The 16,506-nt window shown below is 44.3% G+C and overlaps 1 protein-coding gene across 1 annotated transcript in view; it reads right to left on the minus strand.

Moving 5' to 3' along the window:
* The window catches only part of lama3 (laminin, alpha 3), a 511,887-nt gene that overhangs the window by 59,358 nt on the left and 436,023 nt on the right, over positions 1-16,506 (minus strand). The window contains exons 44-52 of the mRNA XM_070889172.1: positions 14,939-15,052; positions 10,976-11,094; positions 10,781-10,861; positions 8,945-9,066; positions 5,961-6,011; positions 4,523-4,674; positions 3,376-3,486; positions 2,694-2,805; positions 40-186 (exon numbers count right to left, since the gene is read on the minus strand). Of these exons, the coding sequence (XP_070745273.1) occupies positions 40-186; positions 2,694-2,805; positions 3,376-3,486; positions 4,523-4,674; positions 5,961-6,011; positions 8,945-9,066; positions 10,781-10,861; positions 10,976-11,094; positions 14,939-15,052 (1,009 nt within the window). The remainder of the gene's footprint in view (positions 1-39; positions 187-2,693; positions 2,806-3,375; positions 3,487-4,522; positions 4,675-5,960; positions 6,012-8,944; positions 9,067-10,780; positions 10,862-10,975; positions 11,095-14,938; positions 15,053-16,506) is intronic.

Consider the following 16,506-nt stretch of genomic DNA (forward strand, 5'->3'; position numbering starts at 1 on the left):
TTTTTTTTAAAAAAAAAGAATAAGAGCTACAATACTTACGTATCTTTGATTCCTGCTTCTCCCTGTCAGCCACTATTCTCTCCTGGTCAAAGTTGCGGTTTCTCATTTCATTGAGCATCCGCTCCGCCTCAGCTAACTTCTGCGCGGTGCCGGCTGAGTCAAGGGTATTCAGTGTCTTTATCATATCTGAAACGAAAGAAGCAAATGGAGGAACAAAACCTTTCCTAGGTTCCCCTTGCAAAAATATCTTGTTATTCCAACCCGATACACATTTTTAGTAACTGCGGGTCTGAAAATGATCCGTTCTTCCAATTCTGACCTCTTGAGCATCCCCGATTTCCATCACTCCACCATTGGCGGCCGTGCCTTCAGCAGCCTGGTCCCGAAACCTCTCCAACTCTCTCGCCTCCTTTCAGATGCTCTGTAAACCCTGCCTCTTTGACCAAGCTGCCCTAATATCTCCTTATACAGCCCAGCGTTGCAATGTATTTGTTTCATGGGTTCTTTGCTTAAGAATTCACAGCAACACAGTGATATAGTTTGTTTATTAGCAAAGGGTTAACAATCACACCACACATTACCAATTCATCCACCAGGCTCATAACCACCTGCCTCGTCGTGGATCCCCCGAACCCAACTGGCTGGGGTTTTATTGAGTCTTGTGAACATCACGTGACTGGCTAAGCCACTCCAACTCAACAGCTCTACAACTGTTTTGGTAGAACAATAATCAAGTGCTGCTTGACTAAAGGGGCACTAAAACTGACAAATTAATCTAATTAACTTTTTACCAGAAACTAAAATCAAATAAAATTTTTTTTGAGGGCACCAAAAACACAAAGTAACAATTTAACATAAAGGGAACCTTTGTCGAATCAAGTCAAATTAAATCAAATTAAAATTCTGTTCCCGGTTGAAATGATGCACTCCAGTCCCTCCGGTGCCCACCTCTCGCGGAAGGCCAACAACGTACCGGTGGACACCGCGTGCTCCATCTCCAGGGGCACCCTGGCTCGGATGTAACTGCGGAAGAGAGGCAGGCAGTCGGGCTGAACGACCCCCTCGATTGCCCGCTGCCTGGACCGGGTGATGGCCTACTTGGCCATACCCAGGAATAGTCCTACGAGGAGGCCCTCGGACCTACCCGCTCCCCTCCGCACAGGGTGCCCAAAGATCAGGAGTGTGGGACTGAAGTGCAGCCAGAAATTGAGGAGCAGCCCCTTCAGATATTGGAAGAGGGGCTGCAACCTCACACATTCAACATACACATGGAACACGGACTCCTCTAGACCGTAGAAATTACAGGCGTCCTGGGAGCCTGTGAACCGACTTAAAAACTTATTGCGCGGGACTGCTCCGTGCAACACCCTCCAGGCCAAGTCTTCAATAAATAGAGGGTCAACAGCTTTACAAACCTGTGACATTACAAGTGTCAAATGTTTGTCTGATAATGCTCCTGTGAAGCGCCTTAGGGCGTTTTACTACATTAAAGTTGCTATATAAATGCAAGTAATGCACAATTCTGCTATAAAAGGGTGGGTTACCAGAAAAAACATGAATGTTGGTATTTCATCATTTTGCTCATTAACATACTTTGGGCAGCACTCGTGCATTTATAGAGTTGGATTTTCCTTCAAACCCTGTTGTAATACCAACCTATTTTTCCAGGTTGGGGGTCATTCACCAAACAAGGTGAGCTCCTGGGGGAATTCCTGCTACCAAGAGGGAGTCCATCAGGGTCAAAGAGGGAGATCTGGGAGGTACTGCAAGAAAACCTTAAACGATAGAAGAGCCCGGAAGAGTTCGTTCTGTAAGCCTTGGCAAAAACTGAGGCCTACAGAGGTAAGTGCATGGGGACCCAGTTGGAGGGAGAGGAGGCCCCTATTCAGCCCTTGGACTCCATTTGTCAACATTGGAGTCTTTACCACGCTGTTTTGAGCCACCTTCTATCGGGAAGTCTTTGGGGGTGGAGGTGGTTCTCCTGGCAGGGTGGGGAGAAGGGAAAACGAGGTCAATGTTGGCAGACATGGTGGGCTTCAGTACCCCATTGTCTCACTATTTCCACTCCAATCTGGCTCAATTTCATGCAGGATATCAGAGGAAAATCTAGCCTATGATCTTTTAGCATGGAATGAGATGTTTTCTATTTGAAATGATTCGTGTCATCTGTGGCTCAGTGGGTCGGACTCTCTCTCTGAATCAGAAGGTTGTGGGTTCGAGGCCCATTCCAGACTTTTAAGGACAAAATCTAGACTGACACTGCCAGGGTAGTACTGAGGGAGCGCTGCACTGAAAGGAGGTGCCGTCTTTCGGATAAGATGTTAAACCTGCCCTCTCAGGTGGACGTAAATAATGGCACTATTTTGAAGAAGAGCAGGGGAGTTATCCCCGATGTCCTGGGGCCAATATTTATCCCTCAACCAACATCACTATATCAGATTATCTGGTCATTATCACATTTCTGTTTGTGAGAGCTTGCTGTGAGCAAATTGGCTGCTGCGTTTCCTACATTACAACAGCGATTATATTTCAAAAGTACCTGGTTGGCTTTGAGGCGCTTTGGGACATCCTGAGGTCGTGAAAGATGATGTGGAAATGCAAGTCTTTCTTTTTAAAGACCACTTTCATTCCATATTACAGACACACATATCAGGTACACTGAGCGATTCCGTTTGCTGTAAAAACCACCTTACCTAAGATCTTCAACAGCACCTCTTGTACGCTTGTCAGCATCTCTTGTGCACGTCGATTGGTTTCATCAACTGAAGTGAGTAGCAGCTGAGTACTTCGGGAATTCTTTTCCGCCTGATAAGAAACGTTTTCAGATCTTAGCACATCTTAAATTTACACAGATAATTAAAGGAATAAATTGTCATAGAGTGATACAGCACAGACGGAGGCCATTCGGCCCATCATTGCTGTGCCGGCTTGGTGAAAGAGCAATCCAATTAGTCCCACTCCCCCTGCTCTTTCCCCACAGTCCTGCTAATTTTGCCTTTTCAAGTATTTATTCGATTCCCGTTTGAAAGCCACTGTTAAAGCTGTTTCCTATCAGGCAGTGTGTTCCAGATCATAACAACTCGCTGCGTAAAAAACATTCTCCTCATCTCCCCTCTGGTTCTTTTGCCAACTATCTTCAATCCGTGTCCTCTGGTTACCGACTGGAACTGGAAACAGTTTCTCCCTATCGACTCTGTCAAAACCTTTCATGATTTTGAACACAAGTCTCCCCTTAACCTTCTCTGCTCGAAGGACAACAACCACAGCATCTCCACTTTCTCCACATCATTTTCTAGTAAATCTCTTCTGCACCCTCTCCAAGGCCTTGACATCTGTTAATGTTTCAAAATGGTACCTGTATAAAATAATACTTGCCTTTTCTTCAAGTGCATTAACATCTTGAATGAGATTCATGTTGTCATTTTCCAAATCATCGGTCCTTTTAACCTGGCGCTCGACCTTGGCCCGATAAATCTTCAACTGATTCTAAGATGGGAAAGCAAAGGGAATGGCTCTGGGTAAATTCGTAACATTTCATTTGTAATGCATTGTGTGTTTTTTTCACACGGTTTGCTGAGACAAAGCAAAAATCATTTCCAATCTACCAAAAAATAATCTTCCAGTTTACAAGAAATTGATGCATTTATAATAAAATGTTTTCTAACTTTGAACCTGAACCTATGCTGTAACTAATTTCCAGTTTGCTTTCACATCTTTTACTTACATGCACACATACACAGAGACCCACATGCACACACACTCACTCACACACCCACACACACTCACACACACACTCACTCACACACCCACACTCACACACTCACTCACTCACACACACTCACACACTCACACACACATCCTCACCCACTCACTCACACACCCACACACACACTCACTCACACACCCACACACACTCACACACACACTCACTCACACACCCACACACACTCACACACACACTCACTCACACACCCACACTCACTCACACACACACTCTCACTCACACACACACACTCACTCACGCACCCACTCACTCACACACTCACACACACACACCCACTCACTCACACACACATCCTCACCCACTCACTCACACACCCAGTCACTCACACACACACACACTCACACACACATCCTCACACACTCACTCACACACCCACTCACTCACACACCCACTCACTCACTCACACACTCATTCACACACACACTCACTCACACACCCACTCACTCACACACACTCACACACACATCCTCACCCACTCACTCACACACCCACTCACTCACACACTCCCACACTCACACCCACCCACCCTCAGAACCTTATTTTACGAATTGAAAATTTTAATCTTACACTGGCATTTTGTTTAAATTAAAAATATATATATTGGTTTTAGCAATCAACAATGAAAATCATATCAAATTTTTCTTGGGGTGAGCCAGTCAAGTTTTGGAGACAGCTACAGAAGTAGCAGAATGGAACATCATAAACAAAGAAAGAACACGAGCTTGGTCGTGGAGTTACCTCGGTGTGTTTTATGGCCGTGTCTAAGTTGTTCATACGATGCTGTGCAGCAGCACTTGTGTTTGCATTTTGAAGTTGGAGTTTGATCTTGAGAAGATCGGAATCCATCTTGTTCAAGTCAAGCAACAGGGTTTCAACACAGCTGTCACACGCTGGAATATAAAAGAACAGATTATCACGGATACGGCATCACTGGCCACACATTCATTGACGGAAAAGCTGAACATATAATGAGGAATTTAAAAAGAAAGAAAGACTTGCATTTCTATAGCGCCTTTCACTGCCTCATGGTGTCCCAAAGTGTTTACAGCCAATGAAGTACTTTAGTGTAGTCACTGTTGTAATGTAGCTGCCGCGTTTCCTAGATTATAACAGTGACTACACTAAAGTACTTCATTGGCTGCATAGCACCTTGTTTCTATGTTTCTATCAAAAGTCAGTGAAAGGCGCTATAGAAATGCAAGTCTGTCTTTTTTCTTTTCTTTATCCATTTATCCATTTAAAAATAACTATAATGGATTCTGCTTCCAAAGGTTTCTGAGTATTCCAGGTATAAAATAACATCTAACCTTTTTCTTCCATTACCGATGATCTTAAATTTACACCTAGTTAGTGACTCACTCTCGACTAAACTTATCAAAACCCCGTATAATTTGTGAACTCCCATATCAGATTTTCTCTGAGCCTTCTTTGAGCTAATGCCATGAGCACCAATTTCTCACAACCAAAGTCCCCCATCCCTTTTCTCACACTATGCTACCATATGTTCACAGAATCATGAAATGATACAGCGCAGAGGGAGGCTGTTCAGCCCATCGTGCCTGTGCCGACTCTTTGAAAAAGCAATGAATCCCACTCCCCTGCTCTTTCCCCACAGCCCAGTAAATATTTTCCCCTTCGAATATTTATCCAATTCCCCTGTTTGAAAGTTACTATTGAATCTGCTCCCACCGCACTTTCAGGCAGCGCGTTCCCGATCACAACAACTCGCCATGCAAAACAGTGTTTCATAGAATCATAGAAATTTACGGCACAGAAGGAGGCCATTCGGCCTATCGTGTCCGTGCCGGCCAAAAAAGAGCTACCCAGCCTAATCCCACTTTCCAGCTCTTGGTCCGGAGCCCTGTAGGTTACAGCACTTCCAAGTGCACATCCAAGTACTTTTTAATTGTAGTGAGTGTTTCTGCCTCTACCACCCTTTCAGGCAGTGAGTTCCAGACCCCCACCACCCTCTGGGTGGAAAAGATTCTCTTCAACTGCCCTGTAATTATTCTGCCAATGATTTTAAATCTAGGTCCCTTAGTTATGACCTCTCTGCTAATATTTACTGTTATTAGTCAGATATGGTAACTCTAGCCCCAATCGAGTAATTGGCTAGGTTTTTCTTTCTCAAAGACAACATGACCACAGAACAGATCTATTGAGTTCCTTTACTTACTATCACACTTTTCATCAGAACTAGTATCCTTTGGTTCTTCATTTTTGCAGTCTGTGAAAAAAAAAGCACAAACCAATTAATTAATTGAACAAAGAAAGTTCAAACGTAAGATTTTACAAATTAAGACATAATGGTCTGGATCTTTGCTGGAGTGGAGCCTCTCACGGTGAGCCCTGTTAGTCAGACATTATCCTGCATCTTTCAGCGCAAACATTTTCGCAGCGTAACTTGCAGGGAGTGCGAGCTGATAATGGCGGGTGAGGGAAACAGGGCACCTGGGACCAATCGGTGGGACCAACAGTCTACATAAGAACATAAAAACATAAGAAACAAGAGTGGGAGTAGGCTATTTGGCCCCTCGAGCCTGCTCCGCCATTCAATAAGATCATGGCTGATCCGATCATGGACTCAGCTCCACTTCCCTGCCCGCTCCCCATAACCCTTTACTCCCTTATCGCTCAAATCTCTGTCTATCTCCGCCTTAAATTTATTCAATGTCCCAGCCTCCACAGCTCTCTGAGGCAGAGAATTCCACAGATTTACAACCCTCAGAGAGAAGAAATCTCAGTTTTAAATGGGCGGCCCCTTATTCTAAGATTATGCCCCCTAGTTCTAGTCTCCCCCATCAGTGGAAACATCCTCTCTGCATCCACCTTGTCAAGCCTCCTCATTATCTTATATGTTTCGATAAGATCACCTCTCATTCTTCTGAACTCCAATGAGTAGAGGCCCAGCCTACTCAACCTTTCCTCATAAGTCAACCCCCTCATCTCCAGAATCAACCTGGTGAACCTTCTCTGAACTGCCTCCAAACCAAGTATATCCTTCCTTAAAAGCAGAGACCAAAACTGTACGCAGTACTCCGGGTCTATCTGAAAGAAACAGGACTGATGGCGAAGGAAATCTGGTGAATTAAGAGTCCAATCAAATAACGGGGAGGCTGAGGGCGAGATGTCGTTAGTGCAAAGCACTAAATCGACCAGCAAGTTCTGGAGATTCGCAGCTCACGGCAAAACTCTTCATCCCCTGAACTTGCTGCTGGCCGATTTGCGCATTAATAACAGCGTGCATCGTTAACCGCACCGTTAATTTTACCGGCAAGATTTGGAACTATATATTTTTTCTTTTAACAAGTCCATGATTTTTGAGTGAGGTTCTGCAAAGTGAAAACGATCAGCAACAAGCCATACTCCATGAAAGAAAGAAAGATTTGCATTTATATAGCGCCTTTCACGATCACTGGACGTCTCAAAATGCTTTACAGCCAATGAAGTACTTTTTGAAAGTAGTCACTTGTAATTTAGGAAACGTGGCAGCCAATTTGTGCACAGCAAGCTCCCACAAACAGCAATGTGATAATGACCAGAAAATCTGTTTTTGTTATGTTGGGATGTTGCTAGGATGAACAACTGAGTCGACCACCGCCTTCACATAATCACTGACACAAATGGTATAATCATAAGGTGGGTGCACGAACAGAGAGACCTGGGGAAATATGTGCATTGAGGGAGGCAGGGCAGGTTGAGAAAACAGTTAAAAAGGCTTACAGGATCCTGGGCTTCATAAATAGAGGTATAGAGTACAAAAGATTGGAAGTTATGATGAACCTGTATTAAACACTGGTTCGACCTCAACTGGAGTATTGTGTCCAATTCTGGGCACCGCACTTTAGGAAGGATGTGAAGGCCTTAGAGAGGGTGCAGAAAAGATTTATGAGAATGGTTCCAGGGATGAGGGACTTCAGTGACGGGGATAGACTGGAGAAGCTGGGGTTGTTCTCCTTGGAGCAGAGAAGGTTGAGAGGAGATTTGATCGACGTGTTCAAAATCATGAGTGGTCTGGACAGGGTAGAGAGAGAGAGAGAAACTGTTCCCATTGGCGGAAGGGTCGAGCACAGATTTAAGGTGATTGGCAAAATATGCAAAGGCGATGTAAGACAAAACTTTTTTACACAATGAGTGGTTGGGTTCTGATTCTGGCGGCCAATGCACTGCCTGAAAGGGAGTTGGATATGTATCTGAAGGAAAAATAATTGCAGGGCTACGGGGAAAGGGCAGGGGTGTGGGACTAGCTGAGGGTCGGCGTGAGCTCGACGGGCCGAATGGCCTCCTTCCAGGCTGTATCTATGATTCTATGAAATATAATCAGAGGCAACAAGTGTATCCTTGTGGTTTATTTCCTTGGTTGTTTGCACAGGAAATGGGCACTGAGAAAGTATGATGGGACCCAGTGAAAGACCAAACTTACAATAGCAAAGGACGTCATTCTGGCAACAGCCATTCAGTGTTCCAGTACACACTAGCAAAGAGCTCACTAGCACTTGTCGGTTTCATTATTTCCTGCGTTCGCTGATCTATGTTGACCCAAGGTCCAGTGACACCTTGAACTTAAGATCTTCATCCTTGTGTTCAAATCCCTCCATGGCCTCACCCCTCCCTATCTCTGTAACCTCCTCCAGCCCTACAACCTGCTGAGAACTCTGCGTTCTTCCAACTCACATCCCCGATTTCCATCGCTCCATCATTGGTGGCCGTGCCTTCAGCTGCCTAGGCCCTAAACTCTGTAACTCCCTCCCTAAACCTCTCCGCCTCTCTCTCTTCTCCTTTAAGACGCTCCTTAAAACCTACCTCTTTGACCAAGCTTTTGGTCACCTGCCCTAATATCTCCTTATGTGGCTCGGTGTTAAATTTTGTCTGATAATCGCTCGTGAGGTGCCTTGTTAAAGTCGCTATATAAATACAAATTTTTATTGTTCGATAATGAAGTTAATGATCTCAGAGAGATGCATATCTTGCAGGATACAAGTGGCACAGTTTGCCAGACAGTGGAAATATCTTTGTTGAGCATTATTTTAAGTCTACAGCACACAGAATGAGCACTTGTTTTTCAGGTGTGAATTTAGTTTACTAAGAATCCTGTTGAGCTATTGCAGCCTCAGAGAATAGTGGGATTGAGATCATCTCTGCGATGTAGTTTGACATTACCTGGGCAGTTGCTGCATTGACCGGTCAGTGGGTCACAACTTATAGAGTCTGAATGGCCACACTGGCAACGCTGACATTCACTCCCTATCTCTTGAGGGTTCCCGAAATAACCTGGAGCACACCTGCAGATTTAAATTCAAAAAACTTTAATGCAACACGTTCCTATAATCAGAAAATGCTAAAAAAAAAGAAAGAAACACAGTTAGCGTTTCAGCTCCATGATGAACTCCGATGAAAGGGCATAGAGCTGAAACGTTGTGGGTAATTTTGCGGGAATCCTGCGGGATCAGGTGGAACATCGGTTTCACAGCCCGCCCAATATTGACGTTAATTGGGAGTAACATGGGGCGGGTGTGAAACCAGGGTTGCACCCGATCCTGTCAGTTTCCCGAGGGGCGGATCAGGTTAAAATTTCCCCCTCTGTTACTCGCTCCACCGTTGCTGCCTGACTCGCTGAGTGTTTTCCAGCATTTCCCTGATCAGCCATGACCATATTGAATGGTGGTGCAGGCTCGAAGGGCCGAATGGCCTACTCCTGCACCTAGTTTCTATGTTTCTATGTTTCTATTACAGATTTCCAGCTTTCCGCAATATTTTGCTTTTGTTTCGAAGTTCCTAAAATCGCTGCTTTTCTTGACTTATGATCCTTAAAAAAGGCCCAGGTTTGGCATCTATTAAATGAACATGCCACATAATCGCTGTGCTGCACTTTACCAGTTCACTGCACCATTCAGTGACAGGATGCAAAGTTTTGCCCTCATACAATCATAGATTGATATGGCACAGAAGGAGGCCATTCGGCCCATCGTGCCTGTGCCGGCTCTGTGAAAGGGCAATCCCATTAGTCCCACTCCCCCTGCTCTTTCCCCACAGTCCTGCACATTTTTCCTTTTCAAGTATTTATCCAATTCCAGTTTGAAAGTTGCTATGGAACTTCTTCCACCGCCGTGTTCCACATCACAACAACAATCAGTCTAGCGTTAAGAAAACAACTTCATTTAGTATCAAGCAAAATAAAATGATCTAGACTTTTCTGAATCTCTTTATATACTCACATTTATAGCTCTTATGAATTATGAATTAATACCCTTTTAAGAACATAAGAAATAGGAGCAGGAGTCGGCCATTCGTCCCCTCGAGCCTGCTCCGCCATTCAGTAAGATCATGGCTGATCTTCGACCTCAACTCCACTTTCCCGCCCGATCCCCATATCCCTTGAGTCCCTTAGTGCCTTGAATATGCTTAATAACTGAGCATCCACAACCCTCTGTTGCAGAGAATTCCAAAGACTTACAACCCTCTGAGTGAAGAAATTTATCTTCATCTCAGTCTTAAATGGCCGATCCCTTATCCTGAGACTATGACCTCCCCAGTTCTAGACTCTCCAGCCCAGGGAAACAGCGTCTATCATGTCAAGCCCTGTAAGAATGTTAGACATTTCAATGAAATCACTGTAATATATTTGCTTTGTGGGTTCTTTGCTTAAGAATTCATAGCAGCACATTGCTATTAAGAACTAGTTGGTTTATAAACAAAGGTTTAACAATCACACTACACATTACCAGTTTATCCACTAGGCTCACAACTGCATACCTCATCGTGGATGACCTAGACACAACTGACTGGGGTTTTATTAAGTCTTGTGAACATCAAGTGATTGGCTAAGCCACTCACAATGCAACAGCTCGACAAACCCATGGGCATACTCACAGATGCAAACATTACAATCACCTCTCATTCTTCGAAACTCCAGAGAAATATAGTCTACTCAATCTCTCAATCTCAATTCTAACAATCACCTGACTGTTATGGTGTTCAAAAAAACAAGACACCAACCTCTCGCATCTTGATCCGGTGTAGCCTGGTTTACACAAGCACTGCAAGATGCCATTCCGCTCGCCACATCGCGTGGCAAAGCTGTAAAAGAAAAACTATTAAAGGCTATCGATAAATAAAGCGGAGGTGGGAATAATTGTTCAAATCAGTCAATGTGCGCCTTCTATTCCAGTGTTTCAATCACGTGAACCTTACTTGTTGGAGGGTTGTGTGTGTGGACAGGGACAGGGTCTGCAGGCACCTCGGGCAGCATTTCCAAAGAAACCTGATTGGCATCGTTCACAGTGATCCCCTTCGGTGTTGTGTTTACAATCCTGTTAAGGAAAAGAGCAGCAGGTTGTTCAACAAACTATGCATTCAACTCGCTTAAAAGGAGCTGCGCACTTTAATTTTGAGATCAAAAACTCGGAAAAGTGAACAGTGAAAGGGATATTAACAAACTTCAGTAGGACATCGACAGACCAGTAAAATCTGTGCTCCTCAAATCCTGCCCTCTTGAGCGTCCCTGATTATAATCACTCAACCATCGGTGGCCGTGCCTTCAGCTGCCTGGGCCCTAAGCTCTGGAACTCCCTCCCTAAACCTCTCCGCCTCTCTATCTCTCTTTCGTCCTTTAAGACGCTTCTTAAAACCTACGTCTTTGTCCAAGCATCTGCCGTAATTTCTTCTTATGTGGCTCAGTGTCAAATTTATCTGTTTTGTCTGTAACGCTCCTGTGAAGCGCCTTGGGGTGTTTTACTACGTTAAAGGTGCTATATAAATAAAAGTTGTTGTTGTTGTTGTTGACATGGGCAGACACATGGCAGATGCAATTTAACGCAGAGAAGTGCGAAGTGATATATTTTAGGAGGAAGACTAAGAAGAGGTAATATAAACAAAATGGCATAATTTTAAAGATGGTGCATAAATAGAGAGATCTGCGGTTTCACATACACAAATCTTTGAAGGTGGCATGATAAGTCGATAAGGCCGTTAAAAATGCATATGGGATCCTTGGGTTTATAAATAAAGGCATACAGTACAAAAACAAGGAAGTTATGCTGAACCTTTATAAATCATTGGTTAGGCCTCAGCTGGAGTATTGTATCCAATTCTGGGCTCCGCACTTTAGGAAGGATGTGAAGGCCTTGGAGAGGGTGCAGAAGAGATTTACGAGAACGGATCCAGGGATGTGGGACTTCAGTTATGTGGAGAGACTGGAGAAGCTGGGGTTGTTCTCCTTGGAGAGAAGGTTAAGGGGAGATTTGCTAGAGGTGTTCAAAATTCTGAAAAGAGTTGAGAGAGTAAATAGGAAGTAACTGTTTCCACTGGCCGGAAGCTCAGTTACCAGAGGACGCAAATTTAAGGTAACAGGCAAAAGAACTAAAGGAGAAACGAGGAGAGATTTTTTTTACACAGGGAGTTCTTATGACCTGAACTGCACTTCTGAAAGGATAGTGCAAGCAGATTCAATTGTAACTTTCAAAAGAGAATTGGATATATAGTAGGGGGAGTGGGACTGATGGGATCGCTCTTTCAAAGAGCCGGCACAGGCACGATGGGCCGAATGGCCTCCTTCTGTGCTGTAAAATTGTGTTAGTGACAGAACCATTGAGATTACAATTTGTCGAATAAAAGTATATATAAAAAAAACTGGGAAAACTGTTACTAATTACAATTCTACTCACAAAATGCCAAATAAAACATGTAATTGGAACAAAATCTTCACACTCCAGCTACACTAACAGAGCTCCACCTTGTAAGATCGCAGCTGCATGTTCCCACCCATCTGTAGCCCGATCCCTATCCTCAGGCAGTATCGACATGCTCCAGTTGGCGGGTTGGAGTGAGGCAGAAACAGCTGGATTAAAAATTACGATCAATTTGCCCTAAGGTTACACTAGCGATTTCTCTTAAAGTCCTGACTCACGTCAATCGATTTCCGTTTACTTTGTTCCAGAGTGTTGTCACTCCCAGTGTCATGATTTTTAAATAAATTTCACACCTCGCCATATCAGTCATCAGTAGATATTTACAGTTCCCTTTTAAAATGTGCGATTCAATCAAATACCCTTGAGAAAGCACACTGCAAGGAGTGACTTTTGGAAGTTCACAACAAGCCCTTGTTCAGGGTTTATTTTTTTAATATTATTTTGTTTATATTAAAGTTCCTGTACTTACTTTACAGTAATTTGATACAGAATGGTTCGCACACTGAGCAAACCGCCTTCTTGCATTTATTTTAATGTATTAAGTGCCGCAGTCTCATTTACTAGCTCTCAGAACATTGCAAGAGTTTATGTTTGACGTACTTTCTCGCTATAACCTCGACTAGTCCGAGCCTAACCCTGTCGAATAAATCTTAATCCACCAGTGAATAACAGCGTGAGTCACTCTTTGAGATGAATTTATATTCCTATTTAACTCCACAATGACAGCAAATCAGTTAAAGCAAAATCCCTCAGAGAAAGGTTATAGGACAAAGAACCTGTATAAATTAAAACAAATCTATAAAACCATGTTACAAACCATTTAAAATTAAATCTATGTTTTATTAAAGAAATGTATCATAGTAATGTGTTCTGCGGAAATAATAGAATCATACAACAATTTAATAAATACAAGTTGTTGTTGTTATACTTATATAGCGCCTTTAACATAGTGAAATGTCCCAAGGCACTTCACAGGAGTATTAAGAGACAAAATATTTGACACTGAGCCACATAAGGAGAAATTAGGGCAGGAGACCAAAAGCTTGGTCAAAGAGATAGGTTTTAAGGAGTGTCTAATGGAGGAAAGAGAGATAGAAAGACAGAGAATTCTCGAGTTTAGGGCCTAGGCAACAGAGGGCACAGCACAGAAGGAGGCCATTCGGCCCATCATACCTGTGCTGGCTCTTTGAATGAGCTGTCCAATTAGTCCCATTCCTTCCCCATAGGAGAGGGGCCCTCAGACAGATGTTAGGCCTCATATTGTCCTTAACCAACATGGTGGGCGGTGCACTTCTGGCCGGTAATGCGCACAAACTTCCTCTTCCTCCCTGATCTCTGATCTCCCGCACCCACCCCCCATCCTCCGATTCCCCCTCCCTGACCTCTGACCTCTGATCTCCCATCCCCTCCACCCTTCGATTCTCCTCCCCGACCCTCAATTGCCTGAGGACCACTGCGATGCAAGCAGAGGCCCGATCTTGGTTTACTCTGGCTGGCTGTTCGTGCCGGGCCAGCTCCATCGAAATGAGGCCTGAGGCCCTCGGCCCAAGGCCCAAGATTGGGGGTGCCCCAGGCCTCACCATTGAGGTGCAGTGGAATGTCTCTGGTTCCGAAAGGCCCAATCTTTCGACATAAGGGCTCAATTCTTGATCCCGTGCTTGCAGTAGGGAAGCTGTGCTTGCAGCAATGAGGGGGGTAGAAGATAAGGTGAGAACATTGTAGCCTTGATACTGTGACCCACATGCTGGGAATGTGTGGCTGTGGAATTACTCCTGTTAGAACCAGTTCAGGTCTTAATGCTGGAGCTTAATAGTTAGTCTCAGGAGTCATAAACAATCGGGATAATTCGTGGCAATTTATCATTGAACGAAGAATCTCCATGGATGAGATTAAACCTATATTTAAATATGAACATTTGATGATTATCGACAATGTAAATACAAACACAACTGATAGTGTACAATGAAAAGAGTCAGATTTAGACCGAATTTCTAGGCCAAAAATCCCGCAATTTCTAAGCAGAGGTTTTTGTTGCGTTTGATATCGGGTTCAAGCAATTCACAGACCTGATAGAAGTCTTTAAGATTATGAAAGGGTTCAATAAGCTCGACGATACCTCCAGTTGCAGCCAAGATCAAAACTAGAGGCCATAAATATAAGATAGTCACTAATAAATCCAATGGGGAATTCAGGACAAAGTTCTTTACCCAGAGAGCGGTGAGAATGTGAAACTCGCTGCCACAGGGAGGGGTTGAGGCGAATAGTATTGATGCATTTCCGTGGCAGCTAAATAAGGGGGCGAGGAATAGAAGGATGTGTTGATAGGGTGCGATGAAGAGGGGTGGGAGGAGGCTTGTGTGTGGCATAAACCCCGGCACGGAGCGTGGGGCCGAGTGGCTTGTTTCTGTGTGGTAAATACTTTGCAAATTTTGTACAGTGAAATCAAAATCTATATCTGGTTACTTACAGTACATCTTCCGGATCGATCTGCACATTTGTCTGAATGTCCATGACAGCGACAAGGAACACACCGGCCCAGGAAGAAGCCTTTCCGCTCTTTGTAGTATCCAATGCCACATTGCTATTAAAGATCAACATTGAAGAAAATATAAGCTAACATTTGCTCTGAGGTAGAGGAGCAGAGGGATCTAGCAGTACAGATACACAAATCACTAAATGTAGTGATGCAGGCTGTCATGTATCTTACATTATTATATATAACTGTATCTTAACATGCTATACATGACTGTAATAAGATATGACCTGTAACCACCAGCATACCTTACCACCAGGGGAGCACTTGCAAGAGACAGGTATATAAGGGCAGGTCTCAGGCAAGTGCAGCATTCCAGAGCTGTGAAATAAAGGTGCAGGTCCAGAGTGACCTTGACTTCACGACATGCCTCGTGTGAATCTGTACTGAGGGGACAGGACTTTACACAGGCCAGTTAAAATAAGCAAATGAAGTACTCCTGTTTATTTCTGGAGGGATAGAATTGAAAAGCAAGCAAAGTTATGTCAAACTTGTATAGAACCTCAGTTAGACTCCACTTGGGGTACTGTGTACAGTTCTGGTCTCCATATTACAAAAAGGGGTATAGAGGCACTGGGGAAGGTACAATAAGGATGTACATTGATGATCCCAGAACTGAGAGATTAGACCTATCAGGAAAGGATGAACAAGCTGGGGCTCTTTTCTCGAGATGGCTGAGGGGTGACCCGATAGAGATCTTTAAATTCTAGAAGGGGTTTGATCGGGTAGACGTAGAGAAAACATTTCCACTTGTGGGGGAGACCAAAACTTGAGGCCATAAATATAATCGAGGATGACACTCCAGTGTAGTACTGAGGGACGCTTCATTGTCAGAGGTGCTATTTTTAGGATGAGACATAAACTCGAGGCCCCATTTGCTCTTTCAATTGGATCCCATGGCCACGATTTCAACAAAGAGCAGGGGAGTGCTCCCTGCCAATATTTATCCCTCAACCAACACCACCAAAACAGATGATCTGATCATTAATCACATTGCTGTTTATGGGAGCTTGCTGTGCGCCGTGTTTCCTACATTACAAACAGTGGCCACACTCCAAAAAAAATACTTCATTGGCGCTGAAGAGCTTTGGGACTTCCTGAGGCTGTGAAAGATACGATAGAAACGAGTGTTCTTTCTTTCCTGTCACTGGTACAAGATTAAATACAGGGGCCGCGAAATTCCGGAGGGCCCCGTTTGGGGCCGGTAACCCTACAAGGCGGGACTTCCTGCACCCGGCACAGGAAGTCCCGCCCCTCAACCTAAACTGTGGTCACCGTCCCCGAGAGGAAGTGGAGCACAATGTCAGACACTCGACTTCATCTCAGGGCGGGCTCGGGGGCCCTAAACAGGCGCCACGCGGCCTCTCTACGTACCGTTGATGCATTCCACGGGGCCTTCCTTTCCATTAAAGGGGAGGGATGCTGTGCACCCGGTATGGCCACTGATGGGCCTCTGCTCGGCCACCGGGGAGTGTCAGGCTGCACGATTACGGCACGGACCC

This window comes from Pristiophorus japonicus, chromosome 1, assembly GCF_044704955.1.
Source record: "Pristiophorus japonicus isolate sPriJap1 chromosome 1, sPriJap1.hap1, whole genome shotgun sequence".
NCBI classification, from domain to species: domain Eukaryota; kingdom Metazoa; phylum Chordata; class Chondrichthyes; family Pristiophoridae; genus Pristiophorus; species Pristiophorus japonicus.